This window comes from Podarcis tiliguerta (genome assembly GCF_965153285.1).
Source record: "Podarcis tiliguerta genome assembly, chromosome: 16".
In the NCBI taxonomy this organism is placed as follows: domain Eukaryota; kingdom Metazoa; phylum Chordata; class Lepidosauria; order Squamata; family Lacertidae; genus Podarcis; species Podarcis tiliguerta.
The window spans coordinates 24,257,247-24,278,783 of NC_139549.1; the positions used below are offsets into that span (position 1 = coordinate 24,257,247).

The following is a 21,537-nucleotide window of genomic DNA, read 5'->3' on the forward strand; positions in this document are numbered from 1 at the left end:
TCATCTAGTCCAACCCCCTGCAATACAGGAATCTTGTCTGACAGGGGATTTGAACCCACAACCTTGGGATTGAGAGTCTCATGCTCTGCCAACTGGACTGTGATTGCAATTGGTTCTAACTGCTTTTAAGTTTGAATTATTGCAACCCACCCTGGGACTTGCTGGTGAACGGCAGGCAATAAATTCAATGATGTTTGTGAGGAGAAGGAGGAAGACGACTGCTGAGATTCGTTTCAAAGCTCAGTTTAATAAAAGAGAACGTAAATTATTCTGCGATTTGAAATTGTAATACAAAATGCGGAAGAGGTTTGGGGTCCAGATGCATTCTTTGGCTGTCCAGGCTATGAATGGGTGCTATGGGGCAGCATCAGAATCAAAGAAGACAAAAGCAAGGCTGGGGGGGGGGGTGGATACACACCCCATTACCCCTAAAATCCCCAAGCTGTTCCATTTACCAAGACAGGACTGTTCAACCTGAGCCCTTGCATCAACAGTGTAAATAGGTTTCTTTACAAAGCACAGCAACAGTTCAGAGGCAATTCTGCCCTCTGGAAAGACCACAAGCTCCTTCCCATATGCTCACCAACTGGAAGAAAGTGACATCTAAAATTAAGGGGTGGATTCTGTGGTGGTCTTGCAGACCTCAGGCCTACTTATTCCCTGTGCCAAAATAGCCAGAGAGACTTTTTCTCACGAAAAGTCACTTAGAGAAAGTGTGAACGGGGAGCCTTATTCACACCCTCTCAGTTACCCCACACATTTACCAGTGGGGAGAGGTGGCCTCATGCGTTTTTTGTTTCTATCAAAGCCTAGAAAGCCTGTCCTGACTGGCGAATCTGATGCATGACAGCAACCATCATACAACGAGAAAACCCTGATGGGAACTGAGGAGAATTCAGATGTGTTTTTAAATAAAGCGAACCTTCTTTCCCTTGAAGCCCAAGGTACTACTAGGCCCAATCATCCCACAGGAGTCCACCTTGGTGAAAATGGATTCAGGGGAAGAAGCCAGAATTCTGGGGCATCCCACCAGCAGCTGAAAGGCCCAAAGTGCCCATCTTGTAGGCCTGTGTGAGAAGGCTGGGATGATAGGCCTCTGTTACTCTCACTGTGCTTTCTTCATTTTCTTTTTCTCCGATTTCACTACTGCGTCGTGAGCTTTTCGTTTCTCTGCTAGTTTGTTAGCCTGAGAGGGGAGGAAAAAACAAAATGCATTAGTTACATGTCTCAAAAATCCAACTTTTTTTTGACACATGTGGTATATACAGCAGGGGCTGCCAACCTTTTTGGGTCAGTGGGCCCATTTGGAATTTTGGGAAAGGGCTGTGGGTGCCAGTCACAAAAAGGCTGATGTGTGTGTGGGGGGGGGTGTAGTGTAAGATAAAATGGCTGCCACATCTAGAAAGGCAAGAAAAGAGACAGGAAAACCAAATGCCATGAGCACGGCCACCCATTCCTCTATGTGAGGGGAAGTCACCTACATCGGCCACCCCTGCACTGGCTCAGAGAGAAGCTATTTGCAGCTCTCCACTGTTCAAAATGGAAGGGAGGGAGCGTGTCCAATTCTGACACCCAGTGAAATGTGGGCATGTTTAAAGAGCTGCATTCAGCACAGCAGATGCCAAGGCAGTGCAAACAGAAACTGAGCAGGAACCGCAAACGGTCTTTTGTGCATTGTGGAATTCTGATATCTTTCCCAGCTAATATAGGAGGCACTGATGGGCAGCCTCTGTATATATCACGAGCAATTTCACTGAGCAAACACCCCTTTGCAGGCCATCGTCCTCTGTTAGTATGGGTGCTGTGCACTCGAATGCTTGGATTGAACCAATGAATCTGCTCTCCAAAAGCAGCCCTATATTGACCCTATACACTCTTGCTCAAGTCCCCCCTTTCTCCCCCCCCCCCCAATGACATGTTAGGTCAATGCTTGAATTTTCAGCATCAGACAAAATAAAGCAACCTTGGCCAACCTAGTGCTTTCCAGATGTCTTGGACTACAGATCCCATCAGCCCCAGCCAGCAGTCGTGATGGGAGTTGTAGTCCAAAACATCTGGAAGGCAACATATTGGTCAAGTCTGGATTAAAGAGTGTGCTGTGTTTCTTCTGAAGTTGTCCCACAATCAAACAAAACTCATTGCTACTTAATCAAATGCAAACAACCAAGCTCTGGGCTCCCCAACCTGCTGCACCGCCAATGAAAACAAATATATGAATAGGTAACAAAACTATCCATGTGATGCTGAAACAAAACTCCACACACACTACGCAACAGAAGGAAACAACACTACCCCCTTCTCTCCCTCTCCTGTCTCCCCACCCCCCAAAACTCACAATGCCTACGATAGCAATGACTCACACCAAATGTAACCGACTGTGAAAAAGACACTATGAACTAAAAACAAGAGACGCTATATGGAGCACTGTTAGCCATGAAAATCTTTCAATAAAACCAATCTAAAGAAAGAAAAGTATGTGGCACACTCCACAAACTTAAGATCAGGAAAGTTTTGTGTAGCGAGCACCAACTTTCCATCACTTCACTGCCTGTGTAGGGAATATTTGGTCCTCCAGTTGCCGTTGGACTACAATTCCCATCATTCCTGGTCATTGGTTGCACTTGCTGGGGCTAACCAGAGTTGTAGTTCAATAACCTCTGGCAGGCCAAAGGTTTTCTATGCCTGCTCTATTGAATGCCAGACATTGCAGAGGGAGAGCTAAGCATGCCTCAGCTAATACCCACAAACGCACAATGGCAGAAGCAGAGGACAATGTGGCCCAGCACACATACAAGCCGCTTCTCTTCCTGCAATGGTAGTGCTGGATGCGTGACTCATAGGATATTGCTGCAGCAGAGTTCAATGTTTATTTTGTAATGTTTAAGGAAGGTGGGGTGTGTGTGAGTTGTGATAAGAAGATCCCAACAAAGAGGCTATTCTGGAATGGTAATCTTGGATTTGCCGATACTATTTATAACTTGAAATTAACAATAAACGCTAGTGACTGCCTCTTTTGTAAGTTTAAAAATGATCTAGAAAAATAAAATAAATCCAGCCTGTCTTCCTCCTGTGCCTTGCAAGAGCTTTATGTGTGGAAACAAGGAGGGTTAGCTTTTTACAGCCTAGAGTCGAGCACTGCGGTTGCAGCTAAGACAGTGCCTTTCTGGATGTTGCTTGACTACAACTCCCATCATCCCTGTCTATTGGCCATGGTGGGGCTGATAGGAGTTGCAGTCCAACAACATATGGAGGTCACCATCTTGGCTACTCCTGTGCTAATGTCTGGAGACTCACTTGAAGAAAGGGGGGAAATATTGGACTGCATCCAACGAATTGATGTAATCCTGTTTGTGCTATAGCTCAGTAACAGGGTATATGCTTTTGCACACAAAAAGGTCCCAGGTTCAACCCAAGAAATCTCCAGGTAGGACTGTGGAAGATTCTGTCTGAACCCTTGAAGACATGCTGCCCACAAGTGCCGACAATACTGAGCAACATGGGCCCGTGTTCTGACTCAGTATACGGCAGCTTCCTATTTCCCTATTTAAATCAGTCTTTAATTTGTAAAATGAGGACCGGAACCTTACTTCATTTTAGGGAAGGGCTGTTGTGCAGTGGTAGAGTATGTTCTTTGCATGCAAAAGATCTCAGGTTCATTCCACCAGCATCTCCAGGTAGGGTTTAGGAGACCCATTTGCTGCTCGTATAGACAATACTGCAATGTGCTCTACGTGGGGCTACCTTTGAAAGTGACTTGGAAACTACAACTAATCCAGAATGCGACAGCTAGACTGGTGACCGAGAGTGGCCACCGAGACCATATTATACCGGTCCTGAAAGACCTACATTGGCTCCCAGTACGTTTCTGAGCACAATTCAAAGTGTTGGTGCTGACCTTTACAGCTCTAAACAGCCTCGGCCCTGTATAACTGAAGGAGCGTCTCCACCCCCATCGTTCAGCCCAGACTCTGAGGTCCAGCGCCGAGGGCCTTCTGGCAGTTCCCTTACTGCGACAAATGATGTTACAGAGAACCAGTGAGAGGGCCTACTCAGTAGTGGTCCCTGCCCTGTGGAGCGACCTTCCATCAGATGTCAAAGAAATAAACAGCTATCTGAAGGAAATAAACAACTATCTGAAGGCTTCCCTGTTCAGGGAAGTTTTTAATGCTTGATGTTTTATTGTATTATTAATATTCTGTTGTGAGCCGCCCAGAGTGGCTTGGGGAACCCAGCCAGATGGGCAGGGTATTATTATTATTATTATTATTATTATTATTATTATTATTATTATTAACGGCCTAGGACCCTCGTACCTACGGGACCGCCTCTCCTGGAATGCCCCACAGAGGAACCTACGGTCTGCAAATAAAAACATCCTGAAGGTCCCAGGCCTCAGAGAGGCTAGGCTGGCCTCAACTAGAGCCAGGGCTTTCTCGGCTGCGGCTTCAATCTGGTGGAACTAGGGCCCTGCGGGACCTGACATCTATCCGCAGGGCCTGTAAGACAGAGCTGTTCCACCAGGCCTTTGGTCAGGGCGCAGCCTGACTCCCTCCTCTGGCAACCTGCACAGAATTTTGCTTAACGGTTGCCATTAATTTGATTTTAATTGATTTTTATAATGAAATGTTTTTAGAATGTTGGATTATTTGATTGTTGTTAGCCGCCCTGAGCCCAGCTTCGGCTGGGGAGGGCGGGATATAAATAAAATTTATTATGATGATGATGATGATGATGATGATGAAGAAGAAGAAGCAGTAGCAGCAGCAGCAGGAGGAAGGACCAATGGTCTGCTTCGGCAGAAGACAGCATCCTATCGCCCTAAGGACTGCACAACATGACTTCCTCTGCCTTCCCTTGCCCTGTGTTACTACTCCCCTTGCAAAGCTGCTCCAGAGAGGGTGGAGGAACCCCCTGATTCGAGGGGCACATGGTGGGGAGCGGAAGTCCCACAGTGCAGGTGGGAAACCTAACAGGACCACTTTGTAGAACACACCCGCACTTTGGAGAGGCAACCTTTTCCTAGGCCCAGCACAGCGAGAGAGCTCAAGCCCAGGACAGGAAGGAGCGGCCTGTTGTGACCATACCTCTCGGATCTTGCGCCTCTTCCCAAACATGATCTTCTGGTACAGGTACTTCTCCCGCTTCTTCATCATCATGATGGCCAAGCGCTTCTCCTCGCTCTGCTCCTCTTGCGCCAGCCGCTGCTTGTCCTCTCTCAGGACTTTACCTGCCGTCACCTTCACCGGGAGGGCCTGTGGGAGGGGGAGGAGGAAATCACAAACTCAAAAGGGCAACCCGGAGGAAGGCAAAACTTTCAGGGAACAATTGTGCCTCTCTCCCCACGTACCTTGCTCTGGGTCCTCTGCGCTTCCATCTTCTTCAGCTTCCCCTCGTCTTCTTTCTCAGAATCCTCGTCCTCGTCCTCCGAGTCTTCTGTGGCACCATCACTCTCTTCCTGTTCTTCCGACCCGCTCTCTTCTCCTGCAGGAAGGAACCACCTTGTGTTACCTTTCGTGAGCGCCGCACAGGTAAGGCAGGCTTGCAAGAGGAAAGCCCCTCACCATTCACTGAACGGAACACATCAGAATAGGAGTCCGCAGACAATTCCAAGGATCTTGAACCTTGGCCTAGAGAGCAGCCTCCCAAAACCTGCGCCCTCCAGATATTGGTGGACCTCTGCTCCCATCAGCCCCAGCCAGCATGGTCAATGGTTAGGGACCAGTTTCTTGAGGGGTTGCCTGATCCCATAGATGCCCAATCGACCGGTTCAATCTGTGGAACCAACACACATTCTACAGTTGTAAGAAATCGGTATTTTAGTGTGGCAGCACCTGAACTTTGGAACTCCCTGCCTCTTGACATCAGGCAGGAGCCTTCCCTAGACTCTTTGGTGCCTGCTCTAAAAAACATTTTTGTTTAGGAGAAGCCAAACATGTGAAATATTGACTAGTAATAACAACTTCTTTTATTATTTATATGCCACCCATCTGACTGGGTTACCCCAGCCACTTTGGGTGGCTCCCAACAAAATACTAAGCATCAACCATTAAACACTTCCCTTCTGTTCCATTTCTTTTTAGCTGCCGTTGATTCTAAATCATCTTTTGAGTATGCATAGATACCCAGTTTTTAAAAAACTGATATTTCAAACATTCTTTTAAATGTTGTTTTGTAAACCTCCTATCAGAGGTTTCTTACACTCAAAAAAATTTTGTTACTTAAAATAAAATGATGGGAGCTGTAGACAGGATGCATGTGGACGGCACTGTTTTTGTTCACACTATTTTTATTTATTTACTGAATTTATATCCCAACCTTCCTCTCAAAAGTGTCCAGGGAAGCCAACAGACCCATGATTCAAAAGCAAAGCAAAAACATTCCAAAACAAATTTAAAAATTCTAAAAACAGATTGCAATTAAAAACACCTGAAAGCAGTTATACGCAAAAACATCCTTCCAGCTAGTGATCCTGGGGTTGGTAGGAACAGTAAAAAAAAAAGAAAAGAAAAGAAAAGGAAGAAAAGGACCCCGGATGGTTAAGTTTAGTCAAAGGCGACTATGGGGTTGCAGCGCTCATTTCGCTTTCAGGCTGAGGGAGCCAGCATTTGCCCACAGACAGCTTTCCAGGTCATATGGCCAGCATCACTAAACCACTTCTGGCACAATGGGACACCGTGATGAAAACCATAATGTGCGGAAACACCGTTTACCTTCCCGCCGCAGCATTACCTATTTATCTACTTGCACTGGTGTGCTTTTGAACTGCTAGAATCATAGAATCATAGAGTTGGAAGAGACCACAAGGGCCATTGAGTCCAACCCCCTGCCAAGCAGGAAACACCATCAGAGCACTCCTGACATATGGTTGTCAAGCCTCTGCTTAAAGACCTCCAAAGAAGGAGACTCCACCACACTCCTTGGCAGCAAATTCCACTGTCGAACAGCTCTTACTGTCAGGAAGTTCTTCCTAATGTTTAGGTGGAATCTTCTTTCTTGTAGTTTGGATCCATTGCTCCGTGTCCGCTTCTCTGGAGCAGCAGAAAACAACCTTTCTCCCTCCTCTATGTGACATCTTTTTATATATTTGAACATGGCTATCATATCACCCCTTAACCTCCTCTTCTCCAGGCTAAACATGCCCAGCTCCCTTAGCTGTTCCTCATAAGGCATCGTTTCCAGGCCTTTGACCATTTTGGTTGCCCTCCTCTGGACACGTTCCAGTTTGTCAGTGTCCTTCTTGAACTGTGGTGCCCAGAACTGGACACAGTACTCCAGGTGAGGTCTGACCAGAGCAGAATACAGTGGCACTATTACTTCCCTTGATCTAGATGCTATACTCCTATTGATGCAGCCCAGAACTGCATTGGCTTTTTAGCTGCCGCGTCACACTGTTGGCTCATGTCAAGTTTGTGGTCAACCAAGACTCCTAGATCCTTTTCACATGTACTGCTCTCAAGCCAGGTGTCACCCATCTTGTATTTGTGCCTCTCATTTTTTTTTTGCCCAAGTGCAATATTTTACATTTCTCCCTGTTAAAATTCATCTTGTTTGTTTTGGCCTAGGTTGGCAGGAGTTGGGACAGAGCAATGGGAGCTCACCCCATTGCAGGGATTCGAACTGCCGACCTACCGATCAGCAAGCCCAAGAGGCTCAGTGGTTTAGACCGCAGGAACAGTATTTTTCAGCCACCAAATTTCTGGGTAAAGAGGAATGCTTTCAAATTCCTCCTGAAAGTTAATAATGATGATGATGATGATAGGTGTGTCTAACTAAGGAGGGAATTCCGCAACTAGGGAACTACCAATGAAAAGGCCCTGTCAGTGGTCAATGCCAATCAGGCAGCCCCCAATGGCGGCAGCAACCAACAAGGGTCCAATCTACAGCACTGATTTTCAAGCTTGGGGGATTCTCAGATGTTGTGGAACTGTCCCCGCCCCCCCAACACTGACTAAGCAACTGGGGATAAGGGAGTTGCAGTCTAACAATGGCAGGGGACCCAAGTCTGAAGAACCATGGACCACGGTTCACGGAGCATCGCGTTACCTGGCTCGTCGCCTCTCTGCAAGGCTAGCAGCTTCAGCTTCTCTGGTGGTATGTAGTCCCCTTCCTTCTCAGTCACGAACGGTGAGAGGTGAGGAGGCAGAAGGACGCCGAGGAAGTAATCTGCCACTGGAAGGCACAGCTTGGCGTTGACTGAATCGAAGACCCACTGCGGCTGGATGTAATACCTGGGGAGAAACACAAGCCCAGTCTCTCAATAACCAGAATGGACAAGTGATCTAGAAACGGGTGGATGGGGGGAATCTGAGACCCGTGATCTTGCTGTGAACTTCCAAGCCTTTATCCCAGAGGTAGCCAACCTGAGGCTCTCCAGATGTTGTCAGACTACAGTTCCCATCATTCCTGGTAGGAGGACATGCTGCCTAGGGCCGATGGGAGTTGTAGTCCCGACCAAGAGACTGTTGCACTCACCTGCCTATCACTTGCTTTTCCAGACCAGGCCGGTCGACGATTTGATGGGTGATGGTTGGGTCCGTCACATCATAGGTAGCGCCAATGCAAACAGACTTGTCCCAGGACACTTGGCCCCCAAAGCACCTGCCAGAAAGGGGACGACACACACCCTCTTGAACCAATCAAACAGGAAGACCAAACCTAACAGCACAAACCCAACCATGCCTGCTCAGAAGTGAGTCCTACTGAATTGGTTGCCGGTCTGTTTCTGTACACAATTCAACTGAGGTCCAGTTCCGAGGGCCTTCTGGTGGTTCCCTCACTGTGAGATGTGAAGCTACAGGGAAGCAGGCGGAGGGCCTTCTCAGTAGTGGTGCCCTCCCGTCAGATGTCAAGGAGATAAACAACTATTTGACTTTTAGAAGACATCTGAAGGCAGCCCTGTTCAGGGAAGATTTTAATGGATGATGTTATATTGTGTTTATAATATTTTGTTGGGAGAAGCCCAGAGTGGCTCTGGCAAACCAATCAGATGGGAGGCACATAAATAATAAAATTATTGTTCTTCTTCTTCTTATTATTATTATTTTAAAAAGTTAAAGGTAAAGGACCCCTGACAGTTAAGTCCAGTCACAGATGACTCTTGAATTGTGGCGCTCATCTCGCCTTACAGGCCAAGGGAGCCAGCGTTTGTCCGCAGACAGTTTTTCCGGGTCATGTGGCCAGCATGACTAAGCTGTTTCTGGCGCAACAGAACACCAAAACCAGAGCAGTGCACAGAAACGCCGTTTACCTTCCCGCTGGAGCAGCACCTATTTATCTACATGCACTTTTGGGCGTGCTTTTGAACTGCTATGTTGGCAGGAGCTGGGACTGACCAATGGGAGCTCACCCCATCGCAGGGATTCGAACCGCCGACCTTCTGATTGGCAAGCCCTAGAGGCTCAGTGGTTTAGACCACAGCACTACCTGTGTCCCGCGTCTTGTTATTATTACTTCTTTAAAACCCTAAATGCCTAAGGCCCCAAATATCAGAAAGGCGGCCTCCTTCCCTAAAGACTTTCTTGCATGTAGACTCTCTCCTCTTCCCACCCCAGTAGGGCCACCAAAATCCAGCCAAACTACCAAGGCCTGGGATGCACCTGGCAAAATCCCCAGAGCCAAAAGCCCAAGGCAGAGCGACTGTGCTACATACCGGATGATGAAAGCCAGAGGCTCCCTGGGCACCTCCCTGTTGAGGAAGAAGCGAAGGCCTTCAAAGAGCCTCTTCTGCTTCTCCAGGGCCTCCTGCTCCTTTTTCCGGGCCTCCTCTTGCTCTGCACTCTCCTGGTGTAGGGGGGAGAAAGGCACAGTGAGATCCCTTCTAGGCTAAGCTTCCCAAACTCGATGCCCTCCATACGTTTTTGGAGTATGACTCCCATCAGCCTTGGGAGTTAGAGTACAAAGCACCCGGGGGCATCAGGTTACGAAGATCTTGGGTGACTTCTTCGTTAACCTGAGGCGAGTTCAGGGGAGCTCTCCCATCTCAGGTACCCACCACCAAGGCTAAGGAAAGCTACAGTCCAAGAGAAGCCCCTCTGACTTCTGGCCTTGCCTTCCCAGCCCCTCTGAAATGGGCTGGAGCGGCGACTTATGCTGCGTGGCTTCACTGTTCCCACAAAGGGCCAGTGCCCCATTCCCAGCAGGCCACAGTTACAGGTGGTGGTGGTTTTTTGGGTGGGAGGGGTGGATCTGTGGAGGCCCTCCCCTACTCTAGAGCTCCAGGCAAGAACTTACTTCCTCCATGGGGAACTCATCCACGACTGCCTCGTCCTCCGGGTCGGGTGCCACCACTCGGGCCAGGCTGGCGCTGAGAGCCGACAGTTTCTGAGGGGGAAAAGATGTCCAGCAATTAACAGATACAGTGGTACCTCGGGTTACAGACGTTTCAGGTTAGAGGCTCTTCAGGTTACAGACTCCGCTAACCCAGAAATAGTACCTCAGGTTAAGAACTTTGCTTCAGGATGAGAACAGAAATCGCATGGCGGCGGCAGCGGAAGTCCTCATTAGCTAAAATGGTACCTCAGGTTAAGAAGAGTTTCAGGTTAAGAACGGACCTCCAGAAGGAATTAAGTTCTTAACCCAAGGTACCACTGTACTTACCGTATTTTTCGTTCTATAGGACTCACATTTTCCCCTCCAAAAATTAAGGGGAAATGTGTGTGCGTCCTATAGAGCGAATGCAGGCTGCGCCGCTAAGCCCAAAGCCAGAACAGGAAGACGGAGCACTGCGGAGCGCTCCGTCTCGCTGTTCTAGCTTGGGGATGGCTGGGCGCAAAGCCTCTGCAGAGCAGCGGGGCGCTGCGCTCCAAAGGCTTCAGGGATCTTTGAGGCTGGCGGTGGAGGAAAGCAGCGCTTCCCCCCACCGCCAGCCCCACAAGCTCTGGTGAATGTACCTTGAACCCACCTTGTTTTAGAGGGGGAGAACAAGAAAAAATTTTTTTCCCTGTTCTCCCCCTCCTATGGTCCGGTGCGTCCAATGGAGCGAAAAATACGGTAATTGTTTCACCGGATGCAGATGAAACAGAAGCAGAGGTGGTTGGAACAATCATTTGGGGCAGGACGTAAAGCAGAATTGGAGAGTGGCCAACAGGGCCAGGAAATCACAGGTTTTGAGGAAACAGAAGTAGTAGTAGTAGTAGTAGTAATAATCAAGCATCATCACCATCTATTGATATGCTGTACATCTGACTGGGTTGCCCCAGGTACTCTGCACAGCCTCCAACAAATGGAAAAACACAACACGACATCAAACACTAAAAACTTCACTCAACACCTATCCAGAACTCTCTCCAGGCCTGACCCTGTTCCATATGCCCCGAACTGTGATAACACCTCTTATGCACTTGCCTTGGTGGGCCTCTAAACTTTTGGATGGCTGGGATGTAGCCCACCATGCAAGGGTCAAAAAAGGCACCCATAGCCCCACCCACTTCTGCCTCTGGCCCTGCCCACCACTGACGTTTGGCCCCTGGAAGGTTACCCAAAAGGGAGCGTGGCCCTCAGGATGGAAAACAGGTTCCTACCCTTTGTGTGCACTTGTGACACTGCACAACACCAAGTGTTGGGAAGCGTTTCCAGCCAGGGGAACTAAAGGCCTGCGGTGGGTGGGGCCAGAGGTAACCGGGGGTGGGCAATGAATGTAAACACTGGTCTTCAATTGGTGGGTCGGGACCCACTAATGGGTTGTGGCCTGATCAAAGGTGGGTCGCAACAGGAGCCCTGCCATCGTGCAAATATATGGCAAAGGGTTCCCTGTATTGGGAAATTTTTCATTTTGGACTTTTTTAATGTTTTAATATGCGTTGGAAGCCACCCAGAGTGGCTGGGGCAACCCAGCCAGATGGGCAGGTTGTAAATAATGAAAAGTTATTGTTGTTATTATTAAATGGTTAAGAAACAGGTCCCCAGATGCATGTCTAGGTTAACAGGGGTTCCTGGGTCTGAAAAGGCTGAAAATAACCTGGCTCAGAAGGTTGGTTTCTACACACAAACACTCTGTATCCTCTTTCAGGCAAGCGAGAGGCATGGTCGGAGTTCAAGGACACATCCCAGCCAAACAAAACACACTCTAGGAGGGAATGAAGCGGGGCTGTTGTGTGTGGCCTGGAGAGCGTCTCAAGGGCCAAGGTGGAGCGTGTCCTGGAGGCTACTGTTCCCCATCCAAGGCCCAGACAGCTGATTCTTCAGGACTCCTGCCCACTCACCTCCAGGTAGCTCTCAGAGTCCAAGGCGTACACCTCCCCATCCTCTGGCGTCAGCTCTGACAGGGACTGGCCTTCGATCTGAAAGACACACAGATGCAGGGATGACCTCCTTCCTCAGAATCAGTTTAACAAGAGAACATTCCTGCCGGCTGGCAGCCCCAAGTCCATCTTCAGGGCTTTTCTGCCTGTAACCCTCCTTGACCCCGCCCAGCCATGGTGGTGATTGGAGGAGAGCCATCTCTCTCACCCACACCCAGATTTCGGTCTGTTGGGATGTGGGACGGGGCCTTTTCCTGAGTTGCACCCAGCATGACCCTCAAAATTGCCTGATCTTTCTCTCCCCCCATCCCTTCTGTGCTTTTGTGACCAGTTCATTTTTCAAGTTTTTTTGTCTTTCCTTTTAAGTGGCAGGTCTGCTGCTTTAAAATCAAAGTGGTCCAACGTGATGACGGCCGAATCATAATTTGATGCCCCCGCAGCGCCTTCCCAAAGCCAAGTAAGCAAGATGCTGGACTTGGGGAAGGAGGCACGAGGGCTCTGACAGGGTCCTAGAGCCCTCACCTCCTTCCCAAAGCCTAGGTAGCACTTTCCAAGCTTTGGGAGGAGGTGTGAGAGCTCTAGGACCCTGCCTGAGCCTTGCATCTCCTTCCCAAAGCCCAGAGCCTCACTTAGCCAGCATCAAATTTTGGCCTCACTCTCCCCCCCCCCCACTTGACAAGGCAGTGAATGGCCCACAGGTTCCATGTCAAAGTACTCTTGCGGCCTCCTTGATATAAATATTTTGGTTAATGAAGGAATAAAAACCTTACCGCACTAAGCCGGCAATTGGGTATGAAGGTTCTGGGTCACCTTGGCCAAGTCACTGCCTCTCTCAGCCTAATCTACCTCACAGGGTTCTTGCAAGGATAAATTGGGAGAGGGAGAGCCACGTACACCAGCTTAAGTCTCAAGTCCCTGGGATTTCCCCTGCCCTCCAGTTGTTTTTCTCAATTCTACACAGTGAATTCCTCACCTTTGGAGGGTAGTGCAAGTTGATGGACTGGTAGAGGCGGAAATTAATGAAGCCCACAAGAGTGGTGTAGAACTCCGTGAAGGTGGCCATGACTCTGTAGTCCACGTCTGTCGGGTGCTGGGAGGAAAGAGGGGTGCCGATTAAGCCACTGTAACACACACACACACAAACACCCCTTTCAAAACACCCAGTTCTACTTCCATGTAGATGTTTTCTCTACAGACATATCTCATGTTCCGTTTAATTCATGTTACGTTCTTTCAGGTTACGTCCCGTGGCGACCCGGAAGTACCGCAAAGGGTTACTTCCGGGTATCGTCGCTCGCGCATGCACCAAAGCGCGAAACGATGTCACATGCATGCGCCAAAGCGCTGCGGGTTGCGCTTTGTTCATGTTGCGAACGGGCCTCTGGAATGGATCCCGTTCACAACCAGAGGTACCACTGTAGTAACATCTTCACTTTCATAGCTCTATGCAGAGATACAGAACGTAGGAGGCAGTGACGGCCAACGACCTGGATGGCTTTACAAGAGGAGTAAAGCTATCAATGGCTATTAGACATGGTGATGATGCTCTGCCCCCACAGCTGAAGGCAGCAATGCTTCTGAACACCAGTTGCTGGAAACTACAGGAGGGAAGAGGCCTCCTGAGCTTGGCTGCTGCTTTTGGACTTCCCTTTGGGGCATCTCTGTGGGTGGAGAAGTCATCATCTCCATTCCTCTTCTCTAAGTCTAAGCTGCTTGGCTTTCTCAGCGCGACTGCAACCATCCCCCTTCCGCCTGAAGCAGAATAATCTTTATTTGCTTCAGCCACTAGCCACAGCAATAAAATAAAATGTACTGAAGATAGAGGTAAAAACTTAACTATAGAAAATACATTTTGGGGGTTTACATCAATAATCAAATAACAGATCTTATTGTAATTGCCCCCGCTAAAAACCTTGTAGTTTTTGCTGTCACTTGATCATCTTCATCTGCTAAAAGAAAGGACACTGTAGGAATGGTTGAGCGACCCGGCATGGACAATAATAGAGAGGTAATAACCTCACTCCTCAAACCTTTATACAAGCCAGAAGCATATAAGCCACTGACCCAATACTGTCATCTCAGCAGGGACGTGTTTTTCCAGTGGAATTTTCTGAAATCGACCCTCAAGTACAGCCGAAGGGAGTATATTCAATCTTGCGAAAGCAAAAGCGTGTCTGTATTTTGGAACTGTTAAATTTTACAAGCAGGGTTCCAAAGTGTCAAAATGACTTGGTGGGAAATAATCACACCATGGACAAAATTTCCTGATTGTGGCCAGATTATTCTGCTGCTCAATATCATATTTTGCTTTAAATTATTTGCTTTATCCCCCTTCTGCCTGCTTGCCAACAGCAGCACCTGTTACCCAAACAACCCCCTTTAACAAGGCGTGGTTGTATATGTTGCTATTATATCTGCAAGGTGCATTAAGGCATGGCCTGATGGGAAAAGCAACAGATTTAAGTTATGCAAGCCAACGGACAGGGCTAAATGTGTCCAAATAACCGGCTGCCCACCAGCTTAGCAGTGTTCCGGGGGGGGGGGGGTTAAATTGTTAATTAAGGTCACTTCTGCCGTGCCCATTTTCTAAAGTTAATGATTCTTCGACCCAAGGGAAGCTCAGCTGGAATAACCAAGGACAAGAGGTCAACGTGCACCAGAGGCAAAAGGACTCAAGGCCCAGGTCACGGTCTCCTAGTTCCCTTTGGGCGGCCAATGGGGACGAGGAGGTGGGCCAAGGCACAGCCAGGGCACCATTGATTGGAGGGTTCTGGTGGCCTCACATCGAAAAGAAGATTGCAGAAAAGGGCAAGCAAAATGATCCGCCACAGGAATCTATGTTAAGAAAGATATAGTATGGAACTTAAAAACGGGGGGAAATAGCCACCAAAACTGAAAGATTTATCATAGCAAGCTGCCCTATTCTGAGTATGATCCTTGGTCCATCTAGCTTAATACTGCCTATACTGACTGACAGCAGTTCTCTTGGCTTTCAGGAAGGGGGCATTTCCAGCCGTACTTGGAGATACTTTTGGGGAATGAACCAGGGATCTTCTGCATGCAAAGCAGATGTTCTGCTGGTGAGCTATGGCCCTTCCATCCCATGATACTGAAGGGGTCAGTGCCTTTGTTTTGCAGGGAATGACAATGAGATTAACAAAACTATCCCAGGAAATCTTGCCCCAGTACTCACATTGTGGGAAAAGGCGTAGGGTGTTATCCAGGTGACAAGCTGCCCCATCACCTCCGCCTGGTAGTAGATGCCTTTGATGGACAGGAACACCTGGCAAGGGGGAGAACAGAGGGTGGTTTCAGCTGGAGAATCAACACGGAACACAACGGAGAAGTCCAATGCAGGTGAAAAAAGGCCGGCCACTTCTCTGATATTGCCTTCCTCAACTTGGTGGCCCCCAGATGTTCTGGACTACGACCCCCATCAGTCCGTCAGGGTTCAGCCCTGCAGTCTTTGCAGGAGGAGGGGCAGCACTACCTGTGACCCTGGGAAGCAACAAGAGCCAGATATCTCTGTTCCAGGGGCTGGAGGTCCCTATACCGGGTGCCTGGTTTCCTGGCTGTCTGTCAGACTGCTCCCCAACACTCCATCTCCAGCTAGCTGCACCTGGGTTTACTTGGGAGGAGGAGGAAGCACACAGAAACTCCTGCCAGGATCAGCACTTGAGCAAGAAAGAAGTGGAGCCTACAGTTCCTTTATAAAGCCCCCCAGGCTGAGTTACTGCATTGCTGAAGCAATGGTTACTTTTCCAAACCCTAGATTTCCTGGCCCAGAGAAATCAATGCTTCCTCTCTCTCCCCCTTGCCCCATCAGAGGAAGAATCGACATTGAAAGGGAATTATCAAGCTCTGCCAGCATGGCTGTGCTCCCAAGCAGCCTCAGCATCACGCAGTCACGCTTGCTGGTGCTAATGGGAGCTGTAGTCTAAAACCTCTGGTGGGCACCAGGTTGGTCAAGGCAGTGATGGAGCGCTTAAGCCAGCCAGATGTTGCAGGCAGTAATTCTCATCAGCACCAGCAAGCGCAGCCAAAGGGGGCGAAAACTGTTAGTTTCTGTTTCCCACTGTGCAGTGCTTGGAGTCACAGGACTCTGTTTATACTCCTGAGATTCCAGACTGTTGGAAGTCTCACGGAAGACAGGAGACGGATGTGATGTTACTGGTTTCCTGTTCCTTTGTTTGTTCAGTTGAGTTTGGATTTGGATTTGATATCCCGCTTTATCACTACCCGAAGGAGTCTCAAAGCGGCTAACATTCTCCTTTCCCTTCCTCCCCCACAACAAACACTCTGTGAGGTGAGTGGGGCTGAGAGACTTCAGAGAAGTGTGACTAGCACAAGGTCACCAAGCAGCTGCATGTGGAGGAGCGGGGAATCGAACCCGGTTCACCAGATTATGAGTCTACCACTCTTAACCACTACACCACACTGGCTCTCTGCTTTCACAGAGAGAGGATGTGTTTTCTGTCTGGGTAGTTAGTAAAAAAGCATAGTGATGTAGCCATAAATCTCATCACTTCTGCGTGTTGCTTTGATTCTCTGCGTAATGGGGAATGTGCCTGGAGCCTTATCAAAGGCTCAGGTTGTTAATCACGTCGTAGGCGATTCCGGAGGAGCTCGGCTGATCGCAGGTTCCAACAAAAACATCTAGAGGGCACCAGGATGCTGAAGACCCAGCTTGATGTGTGTTGATCTACCTGAAATGAAGCCAACCCCTTCCAGGATCTGTAACTCCCCATAGCCTCTCACCCAGCTCACCTTGCGTAGAGAGCGCGAGCAGATGACGTAGTTGAGGAACTCCACAGTGAGGCGGCGGCACAGCTGGATTGTCTGAACGTGGCACTTGCCGGTACGGGGGAAGGTGGCGAAGAGGAAGCACATGGAAAGAGCGTCGTCAAGGTCCCGCAGGGCATCGATGAAGGTCGGGTACCTGCAAGGGGGAGGTGAAGAACAAGACCATGTAACTCACACAGAGTGCTTTATAAACAACCGGACTATAGTCAGCTTGCCCTGTCCCCATGGGATCGGATCCCCCTTCTGCTGGGGACGAAATTGAGGATGCTAGATCAGAAGGGTAATTGCATGTGAGGCCAGCCCCAGTGGCACATCCACAGGATGAGCTCCTGGTACCGGTGCCTCTTTGGCCAGAGGGTACTGCACTCCCATCCCCTGACCCTCCTGTGCCCAGTTACTTGGCTCCCCATTGTGGTTCCTCTGCAAGGTTCTCCCTTGGGCCTCCCATCTCTTACCTTTCCTTGACAATGTGGTCCAACCTATATCCAGGTTTGTTGTCCTTCAGCCGCTCCACAGTGTTCCATTGGCTCTTCCCGTAAGCTTTGCGCAATTTGCGGACAAACACCTTGTGGGGAAGAAAGGGTTCAGACACAGGTGCCCTTGCCAGCTGCTGGCCGCCCAGTCTAGAATTCCCTGACCTAGTCTGCCGTCCACCAACATTACGCTATCCTCCTCATCACTACAGATTTAATAATCACCTTCTTAACCAACATCTCAAGGCAATTTACAAGTAAGATAATTAAAAACACAGAACAAAAACATTTAAAACAAGACTAAAACCTTAACAAGTGGACACTTTATGCAGTTGGAAAAGTCTGGTCGGAACAAAATGTCTTCAATTGTTTCCAGACAGTGAGCGCCAGTTGTATCTTAAGTCCCCCCCCCTCCTCTCGCTTCTGCAGCTAGGAGACAGCAGCACCCAATCTCTTCGTGGGTGACACATGCTGACATTAGTTTTTCTGCCAGAAACACTAATGGCGGATAAACTTTACACCAGACTAATACAAGTTTGATTTCATTTGAGGGAGTTGATATTCTATCACGTAATGCATCTCATTAGCAACCGGGCTCAGGATCAAGTCATTAAAGAAAAGGCAGCGATGTGGGATGTTTCAGTGCTTTCTTTTTTCCATGGAAAATATTTAGTTGCAGAAGTTCATTTGAAACAAAAAATGATTGAATCCCAACTTCAAATACAGTATCAGGCACATTTGGCAGTTTCAAAATTTTCAAACTTTGTTTACTTGCTACAAGCAAAATAAATAGGCACAATTAAATCACTCAGGAAATTTCCTGATACTTAAGTCCCCTAAGGAAGTTACTCTTTCAGAAACAGTAGTTTTAGTTTGCCTCAATGTCTTTTTCTTCTGCTGTTCAGTGATGTGGGTTAGCCAGGAAATTCTTAAACAGAAATTTTTCCTTTGCAGTTCAAAATTTTCTATAAAACCCAAACCGCTGAGCAGGGGGAACAAAATGGACTGCCTCTAATCCGTCTCCAAAGTCAGCGCTCTAAAACTGTTCCAGGTGGTGATATTAAACCTAATGCTTGTGATTGGCTGCAGGATCCCGCGGGATCACAATACCTTATATTCCCGGAACTTGTTGACAATGGGCTCATGTAGGAGAAATTTTATGTCTTTCAGGAGGTAGAAAGTCCTGGCAGCAGTAGATCCTTTGTTCACCTTCTTCTTATGTTTGGGTTCATGAGGGTAAATCCCTTTTAGGATGCAGAGTCGCCTGGAAAGGGCAGGGGGGTGGGGAAGAGAACAGATGTCTTGTCGGTTTCCCGTTGGCCAAGTTAAGGCAACATAACGCACAATGCTATTCACTGTGAAGCTATCACAGGTCAGAACTGTTAGCAGTCACCTAAATAATGCAGACGGAGACCAGAGAGAAGTGAAAGTGATAATACTCGATTGGGTAAACTGAACAAAAACTGCGTATAACTTGAGGAGACATAGACAGGGAGGTTTTGTCTCATTTACAAGCCTTGTTCATAGCAGAAAGATATTCAGCAACTAAAGAGAAAGAGTAAAACTTCCTCTGAAACTACACAGCCAGTTAGAACGTGAGCTCTCCTGGCAAGGATCATGCCAATCTGCTGGGCAACACCACAACCTTCTAACTAACTGTAAACAGAATTAACCCTTAGGTTATTAACTGAATGGTTCTGCCCTTGTGCTTCCGACAGGATACTGCTGTCACCACCATTACAACCCAAAGCCAAGAAGTCAGTGCGACAGGGTCTGCTATGACTCCACCACCAACACACTGGCCCTAACTGACATAGGTAAAGGTAAAGGTACCCCTGCCTGTACGGGCCAGTCATGACCGACTCTGGGGTTGCGTGCTCATCTCGCTCTAGAGGCCGTGAGCCAGCGCCGTCCGAAGACACTTCCGGGTCACGTGGCCAGCGTGATGAAGCTGCAGCTGGCGAGCCAACACCAGCGCAGCACATGGAAACACCATTTACCTTCCTGCTATAAAGCGGTACCTATTTATCTACTTGCACTTAAGAGTACTTTCGAACTGCTAGGTGGGCAGGAGCTGGGACTGAACGACGGGAGCTCACCCCACCACGGGGATTCGAACCGCCGACCATACGATCGGCAAGTCCTAGGCACTGAGGTTTTACCCACAGCGCCACCCGCGTCCCTGACATAAGACCTTAAGAACTGACATAAGACCTTAAGAAAGGCCTGCTGGATCAGGCCAATGGCCCATCCAGTCCAGCCTCCTGTTCTCTCTGCGGCCACCCAGATGCCCACAAAGGAAGCCCAGTAGCAGAACTCGAGCACCACAGCACTCTCTCCTCAGACTGCGGAAGAGCAGAGTCATTGTGGTGAGTAGCCACGAGAGAGATGCAAACAGAGATCCGGTGGCACGTGTGTACAGAGAGACAAACTACACCCCTGCCAGGCAGCACTGCAATACTCAAGACACTCCTGCCACACACACATGTATCAAGGGGCCACAGTATGCTGGTAAGCGATGATTCCTTTCCTTACCTGAAGTCTGCAAGGCTCAGTTGCAACTTCTTCCGGGCTTTGTTCCTGGTAATATAGTTGGTGGCAGAACCCCTCTCGTACTTTGGGACGAAAAGAGAGACAATGCTTAATACCCCCAAGTGTGTTTTATAAGCTGGTCTCCGACTGTAATAAATTATCTATCTATCTAACGCTTAATATATGTCCTTCCACGAGTTAAACCCAAACAAAGAACTGAGTGGCTCGCAGTGAGAAATTAAGCGTATTAATTTGAAAGCAAGTGATCCTACAGTGCTGCCTTCATGCCTAGATAGTAAACAGCTAAGACAGGAACAAAGGAAGCTACCTTAAGCAGAGTCAGACTGCTGGTTCATCTAGCTCAGTATTTTTGACACTGAAGGGCAGCAGCTCTCCAGGGTTTCAGGCAAGGAGTCCATGCCAATCCTGAAATGCCAAGGATTGACATATGCCTTCTGCATACGAAGCAGATGCTCTATAAATGAGTTATGGAAGTGCCTTATACCATCTAGTTCACTATTTGTCTGCACCAGCCTTTCTCAACCTTGGGTCCCCAGATGTTATTGAACTACAACTCCCATCATCCCCAGTGAGAAGGGCCAGCAGCCAGGGATGATGGGAGTTGTAGTGTCCAATAACATACGGTGACCCAAGGATGAGAAAGTTTGGTCTACACTGACTGGCAGCTGCTCTTTAGGGTTTCAGGCAGGGGACATTCGCTGCCACACCTGGGGATGCTGGGGAATAAGCCTCAGACCTTCTACAGGGAATGCAGATGCCCCATGGCACTTCCAACTAGAGTGGACAATAGAGGAGAGTGACACGAATTGGAAGTCCAGCATCTTGGGAGCATCCCTTCGGCTACTCCTGCCCCAGGACACGGGAACATAAGAAGCTAACACATCCCGAGTCTGGTCACTGGCCCACCTAGCCCAGAAGCGTCTACACGAACTGGCAGCAGCTCCTCAGGGTTTCTCCTAATCCTTTCTGGAGACCATCAGGCGCTGAACCCGAACCTGGGACCTTCTGCATGCAACGGCCCTGCGTCACCAGAAGGATAGTAAAAAAAAACAAAAACCCGCAAGCCGCCGTGTATTAGGTAGCCAGTTCCGGAAGTAACGTGTTTCCACTTTCAGACATTACTTCGCTACACGGGAAAGCAAGCGGCATCCCCTCATGAAAGCAACGCTTAAGGCAGGCTGGGCCTGCCTTAAGCCACGCGGTACCTTCTTTTTCTCCACGCCGCCCATCGCTGTCGCCGCTCCTACCGCACCACCGACACTCACGTGGCGACTCTCGCAGGACGGCCGAAGGGGCTCCGCCCACTAAATGCGTCATCGCTCCTCCTCTTCAGAGTGTCTATGCGGCTGCCTGACCGGGAGCCAACGTCCTGGAGTTAAGCCCACCCGGCGGCATGTCACCGGCCAAGCGAAGCGGATCATGAAGTCGCTTCGTTTCAGTCGCCACGCCGGGAAGCTCTCGGAGCAGCA

The 21,537-nt window shown here is 48.8% G+C and overlaps 2 protein-coding genes across 4 annotated transcripts in view; one reads left to right on the forward strand and one right to left on the reverse strand.

Moving 5' to 3' along the window:
• LOC310666688 (uncharacterized protein) overlaps positions 1-21,537 on the forward strand; it is a 110,961-nt gene that overhangs the window by 76,846 nt on the left and 12,578 nt on the right. The window lies entirely within an intron of this gene.
• On the reverse strand, positions 228-21,406 carry PES1 (pescadillo ribosomal biogenesis factor 1). Of its 3 annotated transcripts, none has more exons than XM_083417783.1 (15): positions 21,274-21,406; positions 20,051-20,130; positions 18,626-18,779; positions 17,498-17,607; positions 17,007-17,178; positions 15,433-15,522; positions 13,213-13,329; positions 12,201-12,278; positions 10,231-10,320; positions 9,650-9,780; positions 8,473-8,598; positions 8,044-8,228; positions 5,348-5,478; positions 5,085-5,252; positions 228-1,186 (listed from the first exon to the last, which is right to left on the reverse strand). In XM_083417783.1, the coding sequence occupies exons 1-15, from the start codon at positions 21,295-21,297 to the stop codon at positions 1,106-1,108; spliced, it is 1,737 nt and encodes a 578-aa protein (XP_083273909.1). In that variant the 5' UTR covers positions 21,298-21,406; the 3' UTR covers positions 228-1,105. The 3 variants fall into 3 exon arrangements, with proteins under 3 accessions (XP_083273909.1, XP_083273908.1, XP_083273910.1); XM_083417782.1 differs by having other exon boundaries at positions 5,348-5,481; positions 21,274-21,405; XM_083417784.1 differs by lacking the exon at positions 21,274-21,406 and adding an exon at positions 21,126-21,249 and having other exon boundaries at positions 5,348-5,481.